The following is a 27674-nucleotide window of genomic DNA, read 5'->3' as shown; positions in this document are numbered from 1 at the left end:
AGTGGTCCATTACAAACATGATCGTTCACAAGGGGAGGGGCCTCAGCATTTAAAATCTAAGAACATCATTATAAAATTTTGACACAAAAAATGACTAAAAATTAGGGACCAAATTTAGATCTTGATTTTTTTACATTTGTTCTTCAATAACCGTAGTTTTAAGAAAAAGCTATCCAAATTTTGATCTCTTAGATGCAAATTACATTAAATGCAAATAACATTGCAAATTCATGGCTTCCAGTGGCATGGAAAAAAAACTGAACCGTTTAAATTTACAAAAGGAGGCTTAGAAGAAGTGTTTTTCAGGCTGTTTGAGGGAATTGTCTGAAAATGCCAGACAAACACCCAACTCCATGAGCACTGAGATTACGTTCACTGCCATTTCCGATGTGGTGGCCCAGTGAAAGAGCTTGCTTGACAATCAGGAGGCTATGAGTGCAATCTTTGCCCCATAAAATGTACATATACGTTCTTTTCTTCTAATCCCTTGCACAATAACAACTTTAATTTGCTTCATTATTATACTTCAGAGGAGAACCCTAGAAAGGAATTTTTGCGAATGCATATTAAAAGGAAAAACAATTTAAAACCTAAGTTGCATGGGAGATTAGAAAAAAAAACACAGGGATTAAAATTCACAACCCCCAGATCAAGAGACAAGTGTTGTGCCATTGTGCTGTTACAGCATACATGGCATTATTGACATAAACTTAATGCTCACGGTACAGATCAGGTGCAGATGGCAAAGCTGGAATGGAGAAAAATGTATATTCTGTGATGTATTCAGAATTTTGTGTCTTGGAAACACAATACATTATAAAAAATTATCCTTGAGTAGGTAAAAATAAAATATTCTCTTTTTGAAACGAGAGGTTATCCTCATTGAAGAGATGTGATTTCGAAGCGATTGGTTGGTTACACAACAAAAACCAATTTAACATTAGATAGCTATAAATACTTTGTAGCGAGGGCTTCAAACTTCTTTGGCTTTGGCTGATCTTAAGAAATAAAAAATGGAAACTTACTTTCTGAAGAGCCCTCATAAGTTCACCTACTACTATTACCTATTCTCCTCAGACCATACAGAATTTCAAGGTGCTAACAGACTTCAGGGAAAAAAGTGTTATAATTTATTTATTTTTCAGCTAAGCTAACTTAGGCCTACATCGATAGATAGAGCATTAGTATCATTGCTTTAACTAACCTGAACACATCTGATGAGTTGCAAATCTGACTGCTTCCTAATGTGTTGAAAACATACCCCAAAATGCTCACTGACAGCCTCCGGTGGAGGTAATTTCCCTGATCTCTCGTAACCTGAAAATGATAAGAGAAAGGTTTTTGATGGTGATACAACACAAATCAGTGGTCATACAAAAAATATAATTAGCGTTTTTAATGAAATAAATAGGGGTCCGCGAAGCGGCGATTTTCAAAGCGAAGGCGTCGCTTCGCTTCGCACTTCCCTTCGCAATTTGCGAAGCAACTGGACAAAAAAAACCCCTTCAAATACGCTGGATGCAACCCGCGGAATTTCGTTGCGGTTACTCCAGCGAGTCGCGACTCAGCGTGCGGCGGTGGTAAACTTCATTTAACACGGGAAAATACGTGAACAATGCATTCATCAAATTTTCCTCCTCTTCCCTTAAATTTTAAGAATGAATTTTTATTGAGATGCCAGCAGATCTAGGATTTTTTTTTTTAAGAGCAACGCCTAAAACGACTGTTTTTTGGCACAATTTGGGCCAGCGGGGATTTTTTTAAAACCAGGCCCAAACGATACCTTATGATATCCTAAAACTCGAGGTTAAAATTTTAGCTTGATTATACGCACGGTTTCTGAGAAATGAGGGGGAAAAGTTGCCAAATTGCCATCATTCTGGACACCATTTCTACAGCGAAAAGACGGGAAAAATGGACAAAAAAGTTACACCTTTGATGGGTTTGGGCTGTAAATGTTCTTATTGGGCCCCCAAGCATTTAACCGTGTTCAGTTTCAAAAATTTTGGTCGCACGGTGGTCCAAAATGGGGAGAAATCGTCGACAAATCAGGATCCGGGGCTATCCCCGGATAGACGATCAAATTACGAACCAATTCCGATCAAAGTAGACATGCTGATGACTGGTGGTCACCATCTACCATCAAATTTTGACGGGCCGCACTTTTTTGTTCAAAGTAAGATCAGAACAGAGTGCCACCATTCATCATTTCCTGCTACAGGAAACATTTCTGCCCAGTTTTCATTTTAAAATGAAGCAAATTAATGAGTTTAAGACTAATGACTCTCAACACTTCGATGCTACTTTGATCGGAATTGTTTCGGGAATTTCATCGTCTATCGAGGCCTTAACGCGGAGCGGCCGCAAGCGCATGCGCAAAGAACCGGTTTACGCGGAGAATCATCCATCAATCATCGGCATTTGGCATTGATTCCAAAAGAGCGCGAAAATTTGAATTACCGCGAAATTTTTGCTTTGCTTCGCTTTTTCTGACCTCGCGCTTCGCAGACCCCTAGAAATAAAGAACCCATATGAAGTTTTCTTGCGTTGCATCCTGAAAACAGTTGATAGCTAGCAGAGCTTATTTATTCTATCAAGAGACATAATGACAGGCATACATGGTGACATGACAGACCAAATCATGATGCATTCTACAATAAGTAGATCTTTCATAAGTGAAAAATTGCAAAGCTGAGGAAATTCAAGGTGGGCCCGAAAACGGCCTTTATCTATATCCCTCTTTACCTCCCTCCCCCCCCCAGAAAGTGTTGCACTTGATAAGCATTATACAAGTACGTATTGCAGATGGTTTAGTAAGTATGATCCGGTCTTTAAGCATATCACATTCTGTGACAATTTTCATCAGTTTTCACTGTTGTTTTCCACACTGCTTGAATAATATGCTTTTTTCCCACAGCCATAGTCTACAATCTTCATAATAAATCTCATTGGACCTCACTTTTACGGATTTGCATCTTTTCTGAGTGTTGAATGGGAGGGCTTCAAAATATCTTTGGTTTCTAAATAAGCTCTTATCCATGTCACGCTCCTAACATTAGACTGATGAGTTCCTGTTCCATACAACCCATTTTTATGACCTTCTTTCGATTAGCATAAATGCGCATAGGAGCATTTGAAATTAGATAGAGAAATTGGAAAATATTAAATACTTTTTTTTTCTTTTTTTTCTTGCTTGTTTGTTTGAATGGAGGAAGAATCTGCTTATTTGTGCACGAATTATGAGGGAGGCCCATAACTACGGACAGAATTCTTAACCAATAGAGTTTTTCTTAAAATAAACAAGATGAAAGGTAAAACATTACCAAGGTTCAAAGAGGACTGACTTGAAGTGTAATAACCGCTAACTCGTTGGCACTCACTGGACGGAGTTGCGAATATCTGGAAAATATTAAGGAATTAGTTTCATCCATGCAACTCTTCATTAATAGTAAAAATGTAGAGCCATTTTCATGAAAATGCTTCATATTTACGTTTACATTTTAATGAAATCAGAGGACAAGGAACACTTTGAAGAATGCAGATGCGTTATTAGGAGAGGAAGAAGTAAAGGGAAAGTTATGACCCTGCAATTTAAAACACCAAAAATTTAGCAAATTGCAAATTTTTTGAGGAAAAATAATTTTAAAGACAAGTTGCATTTAAAAACCAACAGATAAATGGGCATTGTTGCCCTCTCTGATAAATTTTGAAGGGATGGAACAAGGGGTCCTGAAAGTGTCCCATCGCGCGCTCTGGCAGGCGTGTGAAAATGTGGAAAAGCCCTAAAAATGTGGAGAAGCCCCAGAAATGTGGAGAGAGGGAACATTTTGAGGGGCTAAAAGTCGTAAAACAAGGGAAAACAGAAGAAAAACGTCATCTTTTTCAGGTTGGGGGGAAATTTTGTGGTAAACTGATGGGAAAAATGTGTAAAGCCAGCTGGCGGATGCATAAAAATGTGGAGGCTTGGAAGATTCTGCACCCCTGGACGGAAAATGTACTGCCCAAGTTTGCAATGTTAACGGATTGAAACTGGAACCAAGTGAGAGTGCATCTGATGCATTTCGCATGAACCGCCCTTGGGCAACGTTTAAGGCAATGCACTAGGTATTGAGGCAATGAGGCTATGCTCATCTCTGATGAAACAAGGTTTGCAAACTTTTTTGTATGAAGTGCTTGTGGCACAACGAGAAAGGGTAAGGGTACGACAAAATATGCTTCCTCCTGAAATTTCATGTAGAGCACTTAAAACATGTAAAAAAGTCCAAACTGAGCCTGGAATTAAGAAGTTTCAATTGAATTAAATTGAATTGTATTAAAATTGTTATTTAATTTAATTTAAATGATATTAGAATCAGTATCCAGATAACATCGAACGTTTCAGCAACGTGGAAATCAACGTAGACCTTGAAACATTCCGGGAACGTATACAATTTCTACATTGTAATCAACATGGGTTGCTCCGAAGACGTCTCACTGGCGATGTAACAGGAGCGTGGAAAGGAACGTTGCTCTGTAAACCTAACCTAAAAAGTTAAAATCGCACTTTCGCCGTTTCGCTGCCTACGTTTCCGAGACGTAGAATTCAACATAGTCCAAAACACGTTGTACTAGAAAAGGCAGCACAGGCAGGACACAGGCCAGGTGCGCCCAATAGGTGGCGCTGCATTTCGCGGCGCAGATTACTCAAAAAGTCTACAGCGCATGAGCAGCCCATGTCGGCACCAACCAAGTTCCTGGAATCAGTCTGATCAGGAAGGGTTGCAACTGTTCGAGAGTGTCCACCATTGTTATCTTGATATTGGCATACCAAGTGATTTTCGCAGTTTAATGTTGTGCTTGAAGTGATACTTATACCTCCGTGTTTTACATACATAAAAGTTTGTTAATCATCTGGTTTGCACATACTTGTCTGTTTCTAATTCTATATTCTCAAGTCAATGTCCACAATTTTAACCTGTAGACCTGATGTTCTACTCTAAAACTGAAAGTGCTTATTCCTCCTCTAGTACGTACACCTAACTAAATGAAAGTCGTGCCTGTGAAGTGAATGATGGTATTTTAATTAATCGTCATTTATCGCAAATAAGTAGATAACTAACAAAATTTTCTAATAATCATAAACACGTTAGGAGGGAAAGAGACGCACAAACTGTGAAAAGCCCAAAAATGAATGCCACACTATGTTTTGCAAATAAAATGGATTCTAATGTTACTGCACGTTCGTGCAATGTAGTCACTGCCACGTCCCTGCAATGTAGACACTGCAATGTTCCTGCCACGTGGACACTGAAACATTCCTGTAAACGTTGTTGCTGACAACGTTTACACGGGAACGTTCCGGAAACGGTACTTAATACATGGACATCCACGTAGAATTACACGTTCCGGTGCACGATGCTTTCCACGTGGAAGGTTTCACGAGAAACGTGGAATTCTACGTTGTTGTCAACGTTGAAATTGTTATCTGGGTAGATTCAGACTTGCAGGTTGCTGAAAAACTAATCTCAACACAGGCTGACTCAGCCATTAAAAAACACTTATTTGTACAGCAAATGACTAGAGTTTGGTTCCACACGAAATTCAACATGATGAGAATTTTACTTAAAATCTAAACGTACTAAAATTGATTTTATAATTAGTAGTGTGGTTGTATGACAAGTAGACTTTGGTTGGTTGGCAAGCAGAAGATTCAAACTGGCAAAACCAGAGAACAATAATGTCTCACCAATGAGATGAATTTTGACATTTATGTTGGGTACACTTTGTTCTACCTGAAATTTCCATAAAAAAACTTGTGCTACGGTGCTTAATGTATCACACAGTCTAATGATCCATAGAATAATATCAACTCTGTTTTCTAAGGATTCAGGTAGTATTTATTTACCACATTAAGTACTTACATGTTGTAAAATGCTACTTCTACGACTGTTACTTCTGATTCCAGAATCTTTACGGCTATTTGATGATTGGCACATGCTTAGTTGGTCATCCATTCTTGGCGATGTTTCCACTCTACTGTTATCACCTGACTGAAAAAAATTTAGGTCAGACTGTTAAATTACAGGGCAAAAATGATAGATCAAAATAGATAGATAGGGATGTCATCTATTGGCACATTTCAACTGTAGAAAACTTGAGCTTGAAGAAGTGTACATAGCCATGCGTTTTTTAAGTTGTATCAGTCTCTATACCTCACTAGCCTCCCGAGCGCACTGTATACACCCAGAACGGCTAAAAAGGGGGCTTCTCTTAGACGCCCTGCGAGGGATTGTGGTGCAAACTACATTCATTTTACTTGCTGTGGAAGAAAATTTGCAAGAGTTCAGGAGAGTTCTAAAAAAAAATTGCTTTCTTTGCTTTGTAGCACTCCCAAAGAGACCAAGAAAATATTAGAGAGTTCTAGAGAGAATGTCAGGATGGACTCCTTTTACTTAAGTGTCACTCCAAGAAAATGCGGGAGAACTTCAGAGAAGCCTGAAATAATCACTCTCCATCGCCTATGTCATTCTCCAAAAATCTGGAAAAATTCCAGAAATTTACAGATAGACGATAAAAAGGGCCTTCTTTCACGTTCACATAATTTTGAAAAAATTCAAGAGAGTCAGAGAGAGTCCTAAAAAAATACGGTTCCGTCAGAGAAAACTGCGATTAGTCATGAGTGCATTTCATTACAATGGCGAAAGTGGCTAAGTACATTAAAGTATAAAAAAGAGTTTTCAGGAAAATTTTTTGCAGAAAACTATTCTGACCATGTAAAATTATGCTAAAAGTTGAGCCCCAAAATGAATTTTCTGATTTTTAGCCGCAAGCATACATATCTTATGGCACCTGTCTGTCCGGAAAAGCGCTTTTTCCTTTCTTTCTTTCTTTTTTTTTTTATTTCATTGTGGAAAAGCGCTTTTAGCGCAAGTCGATAATGGAATTTCAGAATAATCTTAGGAAAACAAAATTATTCTTTGAGCTTAAGACACATCCTCAGAAATAAGTTGAACACTAGCCACTTTTTTTTTTGTAATAAAACAGATAAAAAATCAACATTTTCTGAGAGCTTGCAATTTTCAGGAAATGGAATTCTTAAATTTCATTTCGGAACCTCAAAAAGTGCTCGAAGATGATTAAACTCAATTTCGGAGAAGAGCTTCCATTTGTGTTCAATTAAAGTACTTTCACTTGTCAATAAGCAAATATTCTGTTCAAGAAAAATCACCGGGTAAAATTGACAAAAAAATGGTGAAATTTTACAGAACCAAGATGAAAATGCTCAATTTAGAACCTCAGAAAATTAAAATAATTTGATGCGATTTGGATGAATGTTTCACACCTATACCATAAAAAATTATCCAATAACCGCAAACAATTCCAAGAAAACATTGTTTTTCCAGCCAGCCTACTGTGAAGGCACCATAATTAGTGCGCATTTTTGTGACCATGAGTTTTTACGCTAAGATTTTATTATGATTCAACATAAGGTGATAACTTAAGGAGCCATTCTCTCAATGAGTAATTTTCCAGGTGAGGGTCTTCTTGCACCTACCTTTTCATTCCTTGTAAAAGTAAAAAATAACCAAAAAAAGTAGAGAATAATCTTACTAAGTCTTTTCTGGTGACCAATTCTGATATATTTTCATTCTTCTCATCATTGCTATCAGTTAATGACAATTGCAGTCCCCCCTCAACTTTGTCACCTAAAACAGAGGACATACGAAACATAAAATAGGAAGTTTTTCCATGATTCAAATTGTTCCTATAAATTTAGTATGATCCTATTCCGATACCTGAATCTTGAAAAACATAAAGGAAGTAAAATATTTACCCGAACAAAAATTTCCTGCATTTAGTACATATAAACGGAGATACCCCCCTTTGGATAATATATTATAATAAAGATGTTATCCCACACAATAGTGTGTTGGATACCAATGTCTTTTGTTACCTCAGCTGATGATATCCTTTCCATCTTTTGAAACATATTTCTGTTAATATTGAACACAATAATATCTAGAGCCATGCAAACCTCGGCACATGGCACACTAGCTGTTCACAATTCTTCAAAATTGCACCTTCGTGTCCCAATGCTAGGACAGATGCAACCTAGTCGTATTCAATCTGATTCTTAAAAAAAGTTACTAAATTTGTCTTATTGGTGCAAACTGATAAAAGTCAATAAATTTATAATAATGTTTCAGAATCATATTACAAACTGTTAATAGAGTTCTTGCAAGCAGCATGGATTTGTTCAAGTACGTAACCTCCTAATCTAATGTAAAATTAACCTCCTAATCTATTGTAAAATTTAGCAAAAAACATTGATGATTCTGCTGGTTCTTCCTCAACTCTGAAGCTTAAAAAAAATCCTAAAATGTAGGTTATAATTGAGACACTAAGCTAGATAACCTTCTATTTAGTGAAATACAGAAGAGGACTGTTTTACATGTTAAATTGGCTCTTCCATTACAGTTTCAACTTTTGGGTCTGTTTTCTAAATGAATGGAGAAAAGATGCATTTTAATATGTACTTGTATTCTGATCCATTCAAATAGTCTTTCGGAGTGATTCTCCATTACATTTATTGGAAGGAAACAACAACTAACCTGGAGCTCCAAGTTTTAGTTTGCAATATTGCCAACGATTTGATGATCCTCCAAAGAGGACAGGAAGTTGCTTCGGGTTATCGGCAAAATGGTCGCTAGAGCCACACATGCAACTGTTCAGGTTTGTTCTTTTATGAAGATTATTAGGAACGGAGGTGGCTTTAATCCACTGCAAAGTTGAAACTTGCACTTTTTTGCTAGGAATGTGAGTATTACAAACGGACAAATTATTTTGTGATGAAAAAAGCACTGGGTGCTGAGACTGCTGGATGGTGGACTCTTCTTGTTTAAATGATGGGCGTGTGTTGGTATGTGCGTGTATATTTTTAAGTTCACTACATGTCTCGGCAGTACCGATGTTTTTGAAAGACAAATGCTTAGAAAGGATATAAGTTGAGGCAGGAACTATGGTTTTGGGGACTGGGAGACTGTCGCAGGAGACAGAAAGCAGGGGAGTCTCGAAGGAGTGGTGATCAGTAGGGGAAAAGGAGATGCATTTTTGACTAGAGGAGGCCTCTGGTGACTCAACCTCACTGCGAGGCAACTCTTGCGTTACGACTCCTTTCTTTTCTAAGATAAAATAGGTTTGGATACCTGAAAAATACAGAAAAAAAGTCTGTTTTAATGACTCAAAACAGTAATGTCCCTGAAGCAAATACTGGTGAAAGTACAAATATTTGCTTTAGATTTGAAATGTACCGATTTTCAGAGGGAAAATGATGGAGGGAAGCTTGGTAACTTCTTTGGAGGAAGACGAATTGTTCCTAATACACAAAATCGCTTTTGTTTTTTTTTTAAATTGTTCCAATTTCAAAAATACTCGATGAATTGAAATCGAAGAGCATAAAAATTATTTTAATTTAATCAATGTGCCTGGTACACAAGGATTCGATACAGCATCTGCTTAAATAATTTTCTGCAAAGTAACAGCAAAAAAACAAAGCATACAAGAAAACAAAAACAGGTAAAGGCTGTTCAAGGAATTTTTTTGAAGCTTTTAAAGGTATTTGCAATAAGAAACAGAATAGCTTGTCTTAAATCTGTGGGCTGAGTAGATGGACGAACAAGACACTTTAAATTCATCTGAGAGTGAGCTAATAGCTGGTAGAACAACAGGTGTAACAACCACCCAAGTTTGTCTCTCAAAAATTCTGAACTTTAAGAACATGTAGGTACTGATGCTATCTATACTATAAGCTCCGAGCCCTCCTAATTTTGCGAAACTGGTAACGCTTAGTTCCAGCGTTCTACCAAGCCGATTTTTATAATTTTTGCGGCTATCGACGGGCAATTGTCTATAGATAAGCCAACTCTTTTCAGATTTTCAAAATATGGCCCAGGTTTTTTTATATTAAGTGGTAAAGTTGCGAATTCTCCCATTTAAACAATGTAAATTTATACTTTTTGTCATAGTTCGTTTGAGCGTTCTACCGGGCCGATTTCCAAGTTTTTTGCGGTAATCGACGGGTAATTGGCCCTAGATGAGCCCGCTCTCTTCAGATTTTGGAAATAGGACCCAGGTTTTTTTACAATCACGTTATAAAAGTGAGTGAATTTTCAGAATGCTCCGAGACTGCTACCGCTATGCGCGGGAGGATGCGCAGTGGTCGAGGAGGTTCCGCAGTAGCTGTGTAGCCTGCGCATCAGCTCTACACTTATCTACACAAGATTCGCGTGAACTATCTCATGCTGAGCGGTGGCCAAGTCGTCTAAGACGTCGAATGCGTCCACATGCCCTCGATGTGGGTTCGATCCCCGACTCATGAGATCATAACTCTTACCTGACTATCATTGTTCATTGTTTTACTGCAATATTTCATCAAGCAGTCATTCCACAACGCGTCCTTTTAATTTTAAAGTAATTTTAAGTAAAGTTTAAAATTAAAGTATACCTCATATCGTAATTTTTAAGGGGAAAAGTAAAACTAACACTGATAGGAGGGTAAAAATAGGGCCGCGAAGCGGCCCATTGATGGCGCGGAGCGCCTTCAGGGGGTTGGGCCGCGTAGCGGCCAGGGGGCGTAGCCCCCTAGTTCTTCCTATTGACAAAGTACTTATCATAACTTATAAAGCCAGTAAATTCCAAAAACGGAGAAAAAAATTTCCTCAAGTATTTAGAGACTTTTCCTTTTTATTAACTCTTTGCACTCAAATGTTGGCTCAAAGTTGAAACAATAGGTTTAAACATGGTTTTTGGAGTGGCACCTATAGATAAGATTATCAGGATAATATTTCAATAGGTTTACCAGTTCCACTCGTAAAGGGATAATTTGAAGAACTGCACTCTATAAGGACATGAAATAACTATTGGAGGTTTTTAACTATGTAATTTAAGTCCACTACGTCGCTGGTGGCTAGTTTTCACCAATTTTCTTTTGCACTTAAATGTCGACTTTAAGTGACAGAATCAAATCATCTGATGTATTCAAGAGTTAAAAAACAAGCACAAAAGGAATGGCGCAGAGATATAATGGGGGTGAGAAGGGTTCAAGAGCTGTCATTTTGATTGTTTGCAACTTTTAAAATCACAATTACCTAGCAAAAGAATCAAAAATTATCAGAGAATGAGATGATGCAAGATTCATTTGTGCATGAAAATTGAATTATTGTAGCAGAGCAAAAAAAAATGGGTAAAATATTGTTACAATAGACACACTAACGAAGCATGTACTGAAAAATAACACCATCTGCCAAGAGAATGATTGAAAATCAGAAACAGGAGAACCAATTCTCAACACTAATGACTCTGCACCGTAGTTCTGGCCTGTAACGGAAATTACAAATCCACTTCATTAAATTAAGGAGTTAAAAACTTTCTTGCCTTGAATCCCCATAAATAAGAGAAAATTATTCATTAAGCATTTTCCCATTATGCTCGATCAAATTGAGTAGTGTCATGATATTTTCAACATGCGATGAATGTAAAACACAGATAAAATAGGCAATATAAAGTTAATTATTCTCACCATCAATTATAGATCCAAGCTGAAAAGTGTATTGATCTTCTAAAAAATCCCTTGTCTGTTGAGATAAATGCACCCGCCCCGGCTCTCCGGTTGTCTCCATTTTGTTAGCAAAGGAAACATCATTAGACCAGACATCAAACTTAAACCGTTTCGTACCTACAATGCCGCAAAGAACTGAACCAGTGTGCACACCAACTCTCATGTTCACTTTCTCACCACTCTTTTCAACAAATTCATTGATGCTTACAATCATTCCTATAAAGTAAAAAAGAAAATAAAACTTTGAAAAAAAAATACGGCAGGTCCAACAATTGTTTTATTTTTATTTTTATCTTTTTTTATCTTACTTATTGGTTTTTAGTGCTAGTATGAATTTTTTTACACAGCCTTTAAAAATCTGGGGGTTTATGTGAGACAATCTAAATTTATTTGCACAGCTTTATTTAAGAGATCAAAGTCTATGCATTTCATTTCACAGTGTTAGCAATTTTGCCAACATGTGATAACTTTCAGAGAAAAACTGATATTCCCATTATAGAGCAGAAAAGTTCATTAGAGCACAAAGAGAATTATGTTGTTTGAAACGGCACTAATCGCAATCAATCAAGTAGGTCTTTGCAGATGCCTGTCGGGTCTGATTGGACCCACCATCAATGCAGCGCAGCCTCTTCATTTTTCTGCCTCCAAGCTCAGAGAAGCTGTGTAAACAAGCCTGAAATTTGAGTATGCAGTTAGGTTATCTGATGAGGGAGCCATCCGATTGCTTGCACCACGACCACATGCCCAAACTTTGGACTGATTTACATGACCTCTTCAAGCTTGGAAGAGGACAAAACAGGAAGCTGAGCTAAGATAAAAATTTTCTCTATATAGGGAGGATATCAGTTTTTTACTGGAATTTAACGTAGGTATGTTAGCAAAATTAGGTACCAACACTCTGTCTGAACGAAACATGCATCAAGCTGTGATTGGTTTGCGGTTTATTTCATAGAAGACAAATTGGAAAAATTCTTCTGCTAGCAAACAGAGGTAAACTTGACAGATAGAATGAAGAAATCAGCACAACAATGAATATTTTTTCATCAAAATTTCACAAAAAAGCAATGAGCACAAGAAAAATTTTAAAACTGAACGGAAACAGAGAAATTAGCTTTTTTTGTGTTCTCCAAGTTGGTCTCTAGGCCTATGTTCCCGTGATGTCTGCATATTAAACCGAATAACCTACTCATCTGCGTCCACCAGGACTTCAATTTTACTTATACTCTGCTACCTACATAATTTAAACAACTAGGCCTAATCATTGGCCTTTGATTCTATATTCATCGACTGCACATCACATTTTTGAGAGAATTTTTCTTCAAATGATAGATTAGAGCAAAAAGTAAATATGGGAGCACAAATCACAATGCTCTTCCAACAACTTGACATCTCATTTTCTGACATTTCACCATGATTAACTTACCGAGGCCCATTTCAATGCAGCAAGAGGCATGATCTGGCCGGGGTTCTGGACAACCTGATACGCAGTAGTAACAATCACCTAGGGTTGAAATCTTTTCACAGCCACTAATCTCACATATCTCATCAAAGCGTTCAAATAAATTGTTCAAAATAGATACGAGCTGTTCTGCAGTTTTTGTTGAGCTCATTTGTGTAAAACCAACTATGTCCGCAAATAAAATGCTCACATTCTAAACAGAAAAGATAAACAGGCGTGGTAATTAACAGATTTTTCAAGTCAAATTTCACAATAAAACCCGTCACTAGCCCTCAAAAATATGAAGAAACTGGATTGCTCCTAAAAACCACAGAGCCTACATGTTTAAAAATAGGGGTCAGAAAACTTGAGGAATTTAGAAACATATCATCTTAGAAAAATAATTAAATTAATTAAAAAATTGAACCATGACTATCCACTGAAAAAGAGGCTTCAATTCAAAGAAAACTCAAAATTCAAAGATGGGCTTAATACTTTAAGGAGTGTTGTATAAACATTTCAGCACAGAAAAATACCAAAAATTTCAAACTAAACCAGAGTCATGATACCTTAAAGTTCGCACCTCAAAAAAAAGGTGTTTAGTGGAACAAGCTACTCAAAGTTTAATCTGCCGTGTTCATGGCTCAAAACTGCAAGTAAGATGCAACTTTGCAACCTTCATTGCCACAAAACAAAAGTCACCTAATTTTTCCTCAGAGCTCTAGTTAAATCATACAGAAGGCGCCTCACCTCCATTCGATTCATTATAAATGGACGAAAAATAGATCTGATATCGTTGGTTTGACTTAAAGATCCACGTGCATCTTCAGTGCTTAAAGTTCCACCTCCGCATGCTTCATTTGACATGAGCCACTCTGCAACTTTCGGTGGCATTACCTGTAAATGATGAAAATAATCAAGATAATACATCTAGAAGGATGCCAGGTATCTGGGAGAATTTTTTCATACTTTGTTCTGGTGCCCAATTTTTAACACTTTGTGTCCTACACTGGAGTCACAAGGCCGATATAGAGAAGTTCCTATGACCTTTTTTTGAGCTCACAAAGCCAGCATTCAAGAACTTTTTTACTGGTTGAAAGCTGACACAAGCAATCTAACAACAATCAGAGAGTTACCATGTGCAATTTACAGGGTAAAAACATTCTTGATTCAAATTTCAGAAATGTTCAATGCGTTCACCAATGTTCAACCTATTTTGGATATTTCCCTTGCATCGTGGGGACAAATATGTAGGGACATAGTGGAACTATACCTGTTCATGACACTATGATCAGGATTAAAAGGGGAGAGGGGCGAGGTAGAATCAAAACTTCACTTTCATTATCATGTTGTTCCCACATCTAAATAACATATTTTCAGCTTCCAGTTGATTTCATGTTCGTAATTTTCTTCTTCTTTTTTCGGTATTATGGTTTGATTATATTTCATTCTTTTCATTTTTTCTTTAAAAACAAAATAATAAAAAGAGCAGGTCTCTTATAATTACACTTTCCTGAAAACCAATTCACACCGAGGCAAGAGGAGAGATCAAATAATACAGGGAGGCAAGCAAAAAGATCAATGAACTTACGGAATGGATCATTTTCTCCTTCAGCTGTTTCTCCATTTCTAGCTGTTTTCGGACGAGGAGTGACTGTCCAACTTTCATGAACGTGCCGCGCATTCTAACATTTGTCATGATTAAGATATGGATTCCAATTAGATGAATGCAGATGTGTGACAAGATGCGCACCGGGAGACCACTCAAATCGTTCTGGAGCAAATACTCAAAGGCTGCAGAGTACATAGCCCCAAACCCGAAGCATAAGTACAGCGGGAACGGAATGACGGTGTAAATTATCATCAGAATTTCCAAACAAAGGCAAAGCTGACCGATGGGTGAGGCTACAGATTGTGAGACCATGAGCAATGAGAGGCAGACCAGCAGAAACATCAGGATTGAGGTGGCATGGTACAGCTGAGACTTGAAGCGGTGATAATACTTGGCTCTGGTTAATACCAAAGTAAAACATGTCGCAATAGCAAACCCGATAAAAGCCGAGATGAAGAGCACGGTGGAGCTTCTATGCTCAACAATGAAGAACAAGTATAGGCTCCATGATAGCAAGACTGCAATTATATACATCAAAGCATAACTGAAACATACAGGAAACAAAAAAAAAAAAAAAATTAGGAAATCCATGTTTATAGGTACGACAGGTTTCATCATCCTATGCCCACTTTCATTAAAAATTAGCAAATGATTTTTAAAAAGAGATTGAAGAACTACAGAACTCCTAGTCCGGGCAGTTACACCGAACTGATTAAGTGATTAAACTGACATGCTAAAAACTGCATTTTGCTGCACGTATTCTTTCACAAATGAATACTTTGCAAAATTTAAAGGTAAGTAGCTGCTGCAAGCAAGTTTGTACCCGTTTGGTACTTGTTTGAGTGCACTAGGGTTTCTTTTCTCTAGGATGATCATATTTATAAAATTTGAACATGTTTTGCTCACCGAAAACGTAGTTTGATCTGGGGTAAGGCACTCCTCCTATACTGTTCCTCGAGCACTTCAGAATCAAATTTAGGGTTCAGCCATGAGGACGAGGAGGCTCTTTCAAAAGGAGCCGGAAACAGGAACAAACCGCAACAATGAATGCGAGTGTTGTATGCTAGGTAAGCTTGGATGTACGGCGCCATGGAAACAGGAACCTCTCCCTCAGACAGATCAGCCTGCTCATCTGTCCAGATCTCCACATTTTGATTCTTCGGTGAAAAACTGACCCATGTTTCATGTAGACTTTTGAGACGTTCTCTTGTTTTTCGGGTGGGATTTCTTGAAGACATTCCTTCATAACTGCTCTGTTCAAGGTGAGACTGAATTTAAAACTCTTGAAAAGCTAAAAATAAAAGAAAACCGAATGAGTAATGGAATGAAGCCCCCAAAAAAAATAAAAAAGACAACATCGACAACAAAAAAGCGAGTCCTGATTTACATATTTTCTAGTTCTTTCAGACATCCCTACACATTGTTACTCTGCAGCACAGGTTAAAGATTTTAAAAGACTAGTTTGATACCTTTTACCATCCTCTAACTCATATAATAGTAACATGCATTTGATAAAACAGGTGCTTGTTGACTTTTTTTTGTCGGATACAGAGTGTTCTAAGATCCTAAAAGGTACTGCCCAACAAGAGTATGAAAAAAGCCATAACTTTACAAATTTTCAATTGAATGAGTTCAACTAGATTTCATTTTCAACTAAGTAATAAAGTGATCTTTATGACCGTACAAACCCTATGTCATATGTTACCATACGCTCATACAAAGAACTGTTGCAGTACTTTTGGGACAGCCTGCATAGAAATATTTCATAATGAATAAAAATGAGTTTCAGCGATTGACAATAATCACCAATAAAAGGAGTCAGAATAGAACAAAAAGAGTTTGAGACAAAAGAGTTTTTACAACATGCACCTGAAATCTTTCAAAAGAAAAGGGAAGGAGGGCATTAGGATCTTAAAAAAATTGAGGATGAGGTAACAGAAAATTGTTTTTTCAAGGTGATACACAATAAAACTGAAATTGAAATTATTTCTTTGGTCAATATAGTTCAATTCTACATTCAAATTGTGAGTAGGAAGGTTCAAGGAGGTACCTATGTAAAAGAGTGCTCTTAAAATATTTTTCATGAACCTCATAAAAATCTAACGGCAAGAAACACCTATCAGCAAAAACCATTGGTAAATTCACTGTAATATTACCACTGTACAGCGATTACTATAAAGAATTGAAGGAGAATGCAAGTAAAATGGAAAACTTGCAAGTTAAAACCCTGAACTATGAAATTTAGTATACCTACAAGATCAGTGGACAATATACTTAAGTATTTCAAGTCAGACTAAAAAGTGAATATAATTTGAGAAATCAGAAAATATTCTTAAAGAGAGGTCTGGTTCTCTTAATTAGGATGGAGACGTAAAAATGTGTGCTTTTAAAATATCTTTTATGAATCCACCAGGAATCTAAACATCGAGACACCTGGTTAGCAAAAGTAGAAAAGAGAAACTTGAAAAATTACTACTGAGGTGGAGTGAAAATAATAGAAACAAGATCAAACAATGAACGAGTATTTCACCTGTTTGGTGGAATTTCATAAAATGTTGAAAGTGCGTAAACAGAATAAGAATGCCATGGTGCGACAGTTTGCAAATGAGGGACAGGAGACTAAGACTCCTATAATATCCCCTTCTCTAAAGCTCCTCCAAACAAAAAATTACTAACTGCACAAAGTTGATGACACAAAGTAAATTATCTAGATTAAGATTACATTACTGAATTGTTCTTAGCGTCAGGAACTCAGAAATACTTTAAGAAAATTAAGGTCATGGATCCTCTAGTAGAGATAAAAAAAACTCATTCCAGAAATCAAAGAGAAAATAACGAAATATGCACACATGTGGTTTTTAAACTCAATGATTAAAACTTAGAAAGTATGAAAAGTGGAGGAAGGTTGAGAAAATTCAGTAAAAGGAAGAAACAGAAGAGACAACATGAAATGTGAACACATACTAGAATACATTAACATTATCATTCACGAGAGAGAGAAAGCAAGAAATCAACAAAACATAACCTAAATCTTGGAATAGGAATTTGGAATTTTTGTCCTCCCCCCACCCCCACCCTTCTCCTTTCATCCCTGTTTTACGAGTGTACGCGTGTGACAGTGATGTGAACAACAACAAACTGCAATTCTTATCAATTTTAATCCTTGGAAAGCATCTAGTTTCTTTAAAGCACATATTTTCTGTGATATTTGGTATTTCGTTTACAGTAAGAGTTAATTGATACCCGACAACCATTGCATCTTGTTCATTCTTAGATTACTTATATCTTTTAATTTTTTAAAGCGCGTACTGCTATTACAATCTAATACATGGAAGAATAGCTATCGTTGTTTGCTATATTTGAAATTCATCAGTTTCGCTTGATTTTTGCCTCACGTTTCTTCACATGTGCCTGTCGCAAATGGTAGTTTAGTGCATTAGAGATATTGAAACATGGAACCACCAGAAAAACCACGAGGAAGTCCTTTTGATATCAATGGACCTGATTTCAACCCTGACCTGTATCTTCAAAAATTATTCAAGGAATGCTCCCTGAAACACATCATGGATTGTGAAAGTGAAGTTGTGAAAGACTGTCAATTACTTAATTCTGATATGCAAACCCTAGTTTATGAGAATTATAATAAATTCATTTTAGCCACCGATACGATAAAAAAAATGAAGACAGATTTCAAGAAAATGGAAGATGAAATGGAAATGTTGATACAAAATATGAATTCCATCACGTCATTCTCTGAAATGATAACAAGCACTTTGCAAGGAACTCATGGACAAATTTCTAAACTATCGGGTGTTCATGCTCTACTGAAGAAACTGCAGTTTCTATTTAAGTTACCTGGAAAATTAAAGCTACTTCTGCAAGAAGAAGATTATGAGCAGGCAGTTCAAGAATTTGTCAAAACTCAACCTATTCTGGATTACTATGGTGACCTGGATTCATTTCAAGGTATACAAAAAGATTGTAATGATATACTCCAGAAATTGAAAACAAAACTTCGCGATCAACTAAAAAACAAAGATACGTCTGCCAAAAAATTAATTAAATGCATCGATCTTTTGCTTCAACTTCAAGAACCATCAGATCAGTTATGCTCTGAATACCTGACGTTTGTCGACTCAAGATTGGCAGAGCAATTATCGTCCATGCAAATAACCCACAGTGGACAAGATGCTGCGGAATTCATGGACTCTGGTGCCAATGTGTTTCTGACTGACCTTTGTCTTATAGTCACATCATACACAGACATGTTCTTAAATCGCACAAACTCTCTGGAAGATTCAGAAGCAGTAGGAAAATTAAACAGCTTTGTTATACGGAACATGAACAGTTACTTGGAGATAGTCCAATTGAAACTCGAAGGAACAAGTGAAGAGGATACAGCAGTATTAGTAAGTGCACTGGACAGGCTTTACTGTAGGCTTCAAGCCTTCAACTCCCTCTTCACACATGTAGATTTCACTGTCAAAGGAATGGAGCTCATAATTAGCGCTGCTCACAGACAGTGTAGGAACCATTTAGTATCCCTGAAAAGTCATTTCGCAGATAGCCTTGCTCGTGTGAAGCAAAGTTTAGCAGCCCCAAAGTATACTTCATCTCACACCGAGGGATCAGTTTATACCAGTAACAAATCGCTCGATCTTTCATCAAATAGTGCCTTGTCCACAGAATTACTCACTTCACTGGTCTTAGCTTCTGTTGAAAAAGTCAAAGGCATTCTTCAAGACTTATTGGTATGATTTCTTTCCTGTCAATTAGTTTCATATTTTATTTTTAAGTAGGTAACTAAGAAGCATCGCAATTGCTTGCTTCTAAGAGTCCATGCCAAATAAGTTTCCAACCAAGTTTAGGAACCTTAAAGGGCTTTTTTCTTATCCGAACTACAGTGGATCGCAACGGAACGCATCACTTTTTTAGCCCGTTCCACTGGCGCGTTCCATGTGTTCCACTGTGCCTTTGGGCCAGTTTGCCTTGTTCGCACAGCAAAACAAAATTGACAAAAGCTGATCTGAGCCCTGATGGGTTGGTATTTGCAGCCACATTTTTGGTGCCAGTCAGCCCCTATAAATTAAACTATAGCACAAATTTATCAATATATCTTCAGAAGAAGGTATTGGTTTCAGCACCTGCTTAATACAAGAGGGTCGGCACAATCGGTCAATCTTCTTTCACTATTGAACAGCTGCAGCAGTGCAGTTCCTCGCAAAGTAAACAACTTCCAACTTATCTGACGCAAGTTCTACGCACCTTGGAGGAATTTTGAAGCTCTCATTTTCAAAACTTTTAAAAAATTGTTTGTTGAATGAACATCTTTATTGGCTGGATCCTCTTAATATCATTAGTAGCAGCAACCCATGGCCTAAACTACCGAACTTTTCATGTAAGCAAGGCAACCAGATGGCTTGTACTTTTTTTTCATTGCTGCCTATAAACATTGTGGAAAGTTTGCTATATTCCTAAGTTTTGATAGTAAATTTTGTTTTGATTTGTCCTCTTTTTTTGTTATCTTTTTTCAGTTGTTTTTGCAGCCTGAGCTGACATTTATCTCAAAGTATAACTTCAAAGAAGCTTTTTGTATTGATGGTGTGCGAGAAGGCCTGGTTGTTAGTTTCCTTCACCATGTTACTGCCACTGTCCAAGCGAGTGCTCATAAAGTTCCTCTTCAATTGTTGTTACTTCTCTCCAAAATGTGTCTCGAATATGAATCTAACAGTGTTAGATACCTGGTAAATTTTATTTTTATTGATTGAGTCAAATTGGTAGGTAACTCAATTTTTTCAAAATTAACCATTTTTACAATCATGGTACTTACTCACCCACCTGATATTTGAAATTATCTCAGATGCCCTTTAGACCTCTGGTGACCTTTTTTAGTAGTTGTGCAAAATCACAACTTTCAGCACATCTTGCAATGATTTTAGTTTGAAATTTAGGAATATGGTTGGGCACCTAATTGTTGGGGTCTCTTAGGGGCACATAATCAAAAATGTTGAAAAATGTTCCTGTTTTTACATCGACTTTTATTCAAGCCCAAAATCATTAAAACTTAAATTTGCAGAAACAAGAAGTAGGTAAAATCAGACACTTCCTATGAGGAGACAAACTATCAGTTTGAACTTTTAATTTATGAATAATATGAATTATTTTTATTTTAATTTTTGGTAAAATTAATCGGACTAAAATTTATAATAAATCTATATTTGTTTCTGTTCTATGTTTGAAAATTTCAAAGAATGATATAGATTTATTCTCCTTCAAAAAATTAAATTGGAAGCTCAGATTTTTAAACTTGGCAAACAAGAAATGTCATCTGATAAATTCACTGTCGATACACCATGAGATTCCTTCATGAAAGTGTCAAAATAGACTGACAATCCAATATAGTTTCAGAAGTCTTTCATGAGCCCTCACGTTTTTTTATATTTTGTTTTTAGTTGAATGTGACAGATGAATGGTTCAGCATTAACATAAATGCATCTCGAGCAGAACAGGAATTATTGAGCTCTGAAGCTGAAATCTGTACCGGAATGAAAACAGCAGCGCAGTATCTCATGAACCAGTATGTCTTTGCAGCTGGATCTGCTCTTTCTGTCGTGAGTACCACCACCCCAATCACTTTTTATTTTAGCTTTTTGAAACTTCAGGATTATGAAACTGTACAATCAGTACATCTTTAAGACTATAAAGGGTGTCTGTAAAGTCCCCTCCACCTGTAACTTTTCACCTAATTGAGCTTTAGCTTTTAAACTTGAAGGATGTTCCTAGGACAAAGAGGCTACTTTTTGGTCCCCCTAAAATTCTCCGGAGAGCTCCCTTGGGGGATATCGGATCCCAACTTCTTTTTCAAATGAAAAGACCCTTCTTGTGATACTTCCTTTGAAAAACCATAAAAAAAAATTTGGAGCGAAGTCCTTTTTTCATACCGTTTCGAAAAGGCGGCCAATTAAAGTTCAAAAGGGCTGGAATTGGCAGCGCGGTTTTTTGCCGATAGATTTGCCTGAAACTCTGTAATTAAGATTACTTTGACACTAGAAATGATCGAATTTGACGTAAGATTTTTTTTAAAAAAAAAACCAGAATTTTTCATAATGGTGGCCGGTTTTAGTTAAAAATGGCCGAAAATGAGCAACCTTGATTTTTTTTCCAAATCTAACGTCAATATTTTATTTTCTTTTGTGCCAAAATACCGTAAGATATCAAATTTCAGACAAGTCCATCAGCAAAAAACCAAGATTGCCAATTTCGGCCCTACAGAACTTTAACTGGCTGCCATTTTAAAATGGTTTGAGAGAATAATGTAGGGATTGCACGATTTTTTTTTTTTTTTTTTTTTTTTATGGTTTTTCAAAGAATGTATCACAGAAGGGGTCTTTCCATTTGAAAAAAAAATTGGGGTTTGTTACCCCCCCCCCCCCCCCCAAGGCGTTCCCCCTGAAAATTTTAGGGGACCCAAAAAGTAGCCTCCTTTGACCTAGAAACATCCTAGATTTTCAAATCTTTAGCCAGGTAAAAGAGTTATTGGAAGAGGGGACTTTACGGACACCTTGTCTAAGACTCAGCGTAAAAAATCATAAAATAAATATCTAGAGACTATTCTCAAATCTTTCTAATCTATAATTCTGTCATTGTTTTCAAACCCAGAACAATTGATTAGTCTGAAATATTTCTGTATTCATACATGTGACACAGCTGCCTTGGCAGCAGTTGCTTTTGAATAAATTATTTTCTGTGTTTGAGAAAATGGGGCTGCAATTTAATGAGACTTTCTTGATAAATAACTGATTTTATAGAACTTTTGCCCCCATTTCTTAAGAAAGTTTCATCGAAGACACTCAAACATGAGCCAACTGAAATTTAACGGAGTAAAATGAGGAACAAAATTATGCTAAAAAGTGCAATAAAGCATGTGTAATAGACATCAGGATTGATCATGAAATTTGTTGACTTGTCTTCAGATGGTAAAAAAATCGGTTGATACAAGAGATTGGTTTCATTGTGCTGAGCCTCGCACTGTTCGTGCTGCTATGAAACGAGTCATCGAAGATATTACAACTATTGATTGTCAAGTAAGTTATTTCAAGCTCTTGGTAAAATACACAGGAATGTTAGTCTCTCTATTTCCATCACTAAAATGCGACCTTGTGCCTTTTCGATGAATTCAGTCCAAGTTTCCTTTTCATAAATATGAATATCTACAGGAAATACAACCTCCTCACCAAAAGAAATTAAAATTAAGATCTTTTTGCTAGTACATATTTAGAAGAATATTTGATGGAAATTTTGGCTCTAAGAATGCCCATTTTCAAACCAAACCTGAGTTAAAAGAGCTTAAAGTTTGTAGTTAAAAAAACGTAATTTCAAGAAAATTTTATCTCAAGTTGTGATGTGCTGTATTCAGAGCTTAAATTGGCATGTGCAACTTTTCACTTTCTGTAACTTAACACAAAAATGAACTGAACTTATTTTTTTAATGACAGGAGGCATTTTCCAGTGCAAATCAGGCTTAATTTTTCAACCCATCTTGATAAATATTACTATCCTCAAAGTGTCCCTCCATGCACCAAGGCCCCTTTTCACATAAACAGTCATGAATTAGTGCATGGTGTAATTATCATCATGTGATGAATATAATGTAGGGTTAATATTTTCAGGTTGGTGCTCTCTTTGAAGAAGGTACAAGAACAGGTGGAAGCTCTGACTCGAGTCGAAGAGTATCAGCTCAACAATCGGCGCGAAGCTACCAACACCACTCTCGCTGGGGAACATCAGCTGCTTCTCAAGTGAGCAATGTCAGTCTACCAGCCGCTGCCATTAACAAAATATTCTCTCAAAATATTGATATTTTTGCTCCTATTCAGTTTTCAAGAATATCCATCCTCACCGGAATCATTAACATTACTTTGAAGGTAAGTATGCCCTTGCTGAGGGAAGATGATATACTTACAATTAACCATTTTGGCGCGTATACGTAGTATACCGCCTTTGCAATCGTTTCGACCCCCTACTCGATGCAATAACCGAGTCCCTTAGTTCCTTACCGGAAAGTGACTGGCGCGAACTTCTGAGGTTTTTCTAAGCGTGTTAAAAGTTTACTAATCCATCAATAATAATTATTTAAATTTGTTTGTCATTCTGGGGCTTTCTAGTTTATGTGCAATGAATGCCAAGAGTCTACGTTACTTGGTTTTTTTTAAAAAAACCTAAGAGTGCTCCACGCTAATTTAAAATATGCATACTTAAGCAAAATCAAACAAACTGATTCAAGGATGGCTGAACAGTTCAGCACTCTTCGAATGAGAATTTCACTCCTCCGTTTTGTTTAAAACGTTGCTTTGACAGATCTCTACACCCCTGTTATGCTTTTCAAAATTTGGTACCACTGCTCTGACAGCCAGGGCAGCCGTAAGTGCAATCTGTGATGAGCCTCGAAATTTATTAGACCATTTGCTAAACGTGGCTCATACAGGATTCGTCCAATTTTAAACAAAATTGTTTCACAAGTATTTAGCAATTTTTTCCTTACTCTCTGTTAAAACCCCGAATTAGAAGAGGTCTCTTTCATAAAAATCGGCGGAATAGAAGAGAAGTTACAGTATTCGAAATCCAAAGAAATCAACAAAACCTGGACTTCTCCATTCAAAAAATAAAATAAAGAGAGAGAGAAAAAAAAAAATAAATTGCAATTAAATAAATTGACCTCAGAATTCGACAAGCAATTCAATTATATAATGGAGAAAAAAGTTGGAGTTATTACAAAAAATTCGCCTCTTGCAAGGGGCTTCCTTGTAAGAATTTTGACCTTAAGAAGAGGGTCAAATAGCAGCAGCACTCTGTACACACTGTGTGCTTGAACGAGTTAAACTTTTTTTATAAGTCCAAATCGAAAATTCTTTATTTTTTAATTTTTTTAATTACATTGTCTCTTGAGTCGTTTAACACCCCCCCCCCCCCCCCAAAAAAAAAAATCAGCCAGGTTTTGAGGGGTTTGCCAAAAGGGAAACAAGGTGCAATTATGACAAAATAAGAAAATTTGCAGTGTCAGAAAGCTATTGAAGTTTCTTTTTATCATATAGATCAGTTTCAGGGGGTAAGACCAAAAAAATTCCGACATTGCCAAATTTTGCCAAAAAATTGCCAAATCTGAGTCTGAGAAAATATGAAAAAAGTGAAGTAAGTTAGTACCTAAATGAGAGTGAATCAGTGAGATTATGATGTAAGTAGTACCAATTTGTTAAAGAGTCTTCAATACTCCGTAAATAAAATATTAGTGTATTAAAGTAGGAACTAATCCAGTAACATTGGTAGTTTTCAAATTCTAGATGGTCAATTTCAAAATTTTCGCTTCTAGACATTGGTACATCACAAATAGATTTTCTCGTCTTCAAACAGGAGACCGAGTTTAAAATGTATTCCCAGCAACCAGGAAAGTATGAACTAGTGGTAGATGAACTGAACAACAGATCAGTGGTTTTCTCCGAATTAATCTGCCAAAAAATTTTAATTTCGAATGATAGAGCATTATTGTTCTTTTTTTTTTAATCAAATACTTCTACTTCCTTCAATAGTGCATAATTTTTTTCAGGCTTTATTAGAATGTGTTCGTCTGAAGACTTTCAACAAGTATGGCCTCCAACAAGTTCAGGTAGATACTCACTACTTGAAAATCTATCTCTGGCGGTTTGTTGCTGATGAAACGTGAGTATTTTGATAAATGTTTTCCACTTTGCTAACGACATTGTGACTCTTAAGGCACAACTTAGACAAAAACAAGTCTAAACCAACTAAAAACTGTAAAATTTCTGAAGTTTAAAACGTTATTTATAAAATTTTAGTGGTTCTATCTTTCCGTTGCGTATCAGGTATTAATAACGATGTGCGAACCTTCAAAAAGCTTGTAGGGCTAACTGTAGCAAACTGATGAAGACTGCATGCAAGTTTTACTAACTCTTTTGACCCTGGTTTGAGTTCTTCTCAATTGTTTTCCTAAGTTCATCTTGTTTTTCAGATACTTCTCGCAAGGTGTATAAAGACATTAAGAAAAAAAACTCCGCAAGTTCGTTAACCATAAAGTGGTCCCCCCCCCCACTAATCTTACAGTTACAAACGTAGTAAATAGCCCTAAAAATGCAGGCAGTTATGCAAATGTAGCTAGAGGTAACTCTCATCTTCAAACTAATCAAAAGACAAGTAATGACGCTAATAAGACTTATCATGAACTTGATAAGCGTCTAAGCACCCCAGAGCGACTCGTCACGGTCCAAGCCGAACAAATTTCGAACCTTTTATCCACTTTAAGCACATTAGTGCAGCAAAAGTTGGCATATTATCACCTTAAATTAATCATCCATTAATCTTAGTGTCTTTTTTAACAATGGATGTACTTTTCCTCTACTTTTAATTTTTATAATAATAAGCAACTATCATGTCGTTACTTACACTATACCTTATTCATAATATAAGTTAATTGTTTATATTTCTGTATCGGAAGCTAACAATAAATCAATTCTTTGAAAAAAAAGAGAGAGAAAAAAGAAAACTTCTCTCACATAGTGGGTAGGAATTTTTAAAAATTTACTGGCATTGATCGTATGAAAAAATCTCCTACCTCATGAAATTGAATGTTACTGGGTGACAAAAGCGACCCATCTGTATTGTAATTATTATTTATTATGATCAGCACTCTTTTAACAAGAAGTGGGGGACTTAAATGTATTTTGAGTATCTGAGTCATGGATCTAATCCGGAAAATGTAAGAAAATCAACTGTCATATTCTAGCTTAGGGTGGCCAAAATATACGTGGAAAAAATTTTTGGGAGTTTCCATGGTTTCAATGGTTTCATGGTTTGGTGAAATTGATCTATTTTATCAAAAAAGACCCAACTCGAAGTCTCAGCCTAATCAGATGACACTAACCAGTGCCGTTAGATCGGCTTCCTATATGCCTTTTTTCTTCTTTTTTTCAGGAAAATTAGTATAAGTCAGGAAATAAACTGAGGTCATATTCGGCTTCAACAGCCAAAAACACTTGCCATGAGTTCTATCAGGCACCTCAATTTTTTTTTTTTTTTTTTCTTTTTTTCTACCCCTCCTTTCAACGGTAAACCATTGGGACGAGATGTTCATGATGAGCAAGTAAGTTTTCTGGTAAACTGAATTTTCCTGTAAGTTCTGATGGAGTTGAGATATGTCGAAAAACATTATTATTGTTGGGCTAAGCTCTAAGAAGCAAATTAGAAACAAACCTGTCACATGTTGAGCGTTTCTTTCCAAAAATTGAGCAGAAAATTGAGATTTCTCCCTGGAGAAAATTGGTCATTAATTTTGTTCTGAACGCAACAAAATACGTATGAAGCATCAGTCATCAATTGAGCCTTTTTCCTGGAAAAATTATTTTCTCTGGATAACTTTCATTATAGGTATGGGAAAATTCAATTTGCAGGGAAATTATCCTAAAGTAAAAGAAGTAAATGATTATCATTTTCGAGCTTGGCCCAAAAAGTCCCTATCTAACACATATGGGTAAATATCATGGCTGACACCTAGCAGAGGGTCTTTTTCGATCAAATTGATCAATTTCAGAGGATAAGACCAGAAAAATGTCGGCACTGCTAAATTTGGGCTACCCAAATTCAGGCTAGATTTTTATGAAGGTTCTCTTACGTTCCAAGGAAAGGAAGAGCTCAAGTAATACTCATCTATTCTTATCAAATTTTTCCAGGGTCATTCGGAATTTGCTCGACGAAGTGGTGAGAAGTGTAACTAACCGATGTATAGATGGAGACAAGCAGTTAATGGAGCATGGTATTCTCGAAATTATATGTGAAAAGGGATAAGTAATTATTGCCTCAGTTATTCCCAATTTTCATCTGTTTTCACTTCTATGTCAGAGTAATCAAATCAGTGATTCGCATTTTGTATCTCATGTTAACTATTGCTAAATTTATGTATCTTTATTTGTACTTCCCTTTACACATTTTGTTAAAATATATAACATGTTATATAAATTGAT

The 27674-nt window shown here is 36.4% G+C and overlaps 2 protein-coding genes across 3 annotated transcripts in view; one reads left to right on the top strand and one right to left on the bottom strand.

Moving 5' to 3' along the window:
- The window catches only part of Ac13E (Adenylyl cyclase 13E), a 32483-nt gene extending 14778 nt beyond the window's left edge, over nt 1-17705 (bottom strand). Inside the window, exons 1-11 of one of the 2 annotated variants that reach the window (XM_019044630.2) lie at nt 17611-17705; nt 15553-15937; nt 14626-15190; nt 13785-13931; nt 13020-13248; nt 11558-11812; nt 8592-9185; nt 7591-7685; nt 5901-6029; nt 3324-3399; nt 1205-1317 (exon numbers count right to left, since the gene is read on the bottom strand). In XM_019044630.2, the coding sequence (XP_018900175.2) occupies nt 1205-1317; nt 3324-3399; nt 5901-6029; nt 7591-7685; nt 8592-9185; nt 11558-11812; nt 13020-13248; nt 13785-13931; nt 14626-15190; nt 15553-15884 (2535 nt within the window). In that variant the 5' untranslated portion in view covers nt 15885-15937; nt 17611-17705. Of the gene's footprint in view, nt 1-1204; nt 1318-3323; nt 3400-5900; nt 6030-7590; nt 7686-8591; nt 9186-11557; nt 11813-13019; nt 13249-13784; nt 13932-14625; nt 15191-15552; nt 15938-17176 lie in introns of both variants that reach the window. The other variant, XM_019044629.2, reaches the window with a different exon arrangement.
- Nucleotides 17706-17784: 79 nt separating this feature from the next.
- Nucleotides 17785-27673, top strand: Vps51 (vacuolar protein sorting 51). Its single transcript, XM_019044584.2, has 7 exons — nt 17785-19397; nt 20181-20390; nt 21099-21257; nt 22620-22730; nt 23316-23570; nt 25247-25359; nt 27384-27673. Exons 1-7 carry the CDS (start codon nt 18099-18101, stop codon nt 27496-27498), a joined length of 2262 nt encoding a protein of 753 aa, XP_018900129.2. The 5' UTR covers nt 17785-18098; the 3' UTR covers nt 27499-27673.
- The last annotated feature ends 1 nt before the right edge of the window (nt 27674 follows it).

This window comes from Bemisia tabaci, chromosome 2 (assembly GCF_918797505.1).
Source record: "Bemisia tabaci chromosome 2, PGI_BMITA_v3".
NCBI classification, from domain to species: Eukaryota; Metazoa; Arthropoda; class Insecta; order Hemiptera; family Aleyrodidae; genus Bemisia; species Bemisia tabaci.
The sequence above is the reverse complement of the archived record's forward strand: the minus strand, read 5'-3'. Positions and strand labels throughout refer to the sequence as shown.

Bases quoted from the DNA above. Each gene is read 5' to 3' on its own strand.
- Vps51 (XM_019044584.2), top strand. From the start codon at position 18,099: ATGGAACCACCAGAAAAACCACGAGGAAGTCCTTTTGATATCAATGGA. The intron at 19,398-20,180 runs GTATGATTTCTT...ATCTTTTTTCAG, and splicing joins GCATTCTTCAAGACTTATTG to TTGTTTTTGCAGCCTGAGCT. The intron at 22,731-23,315 runs GTAAGTTATTTC...TAATATTTTCAG, and splicing joins TTACAACTATTGATTGTCAA to GTTGGTGCTCTCTTTGAAGA.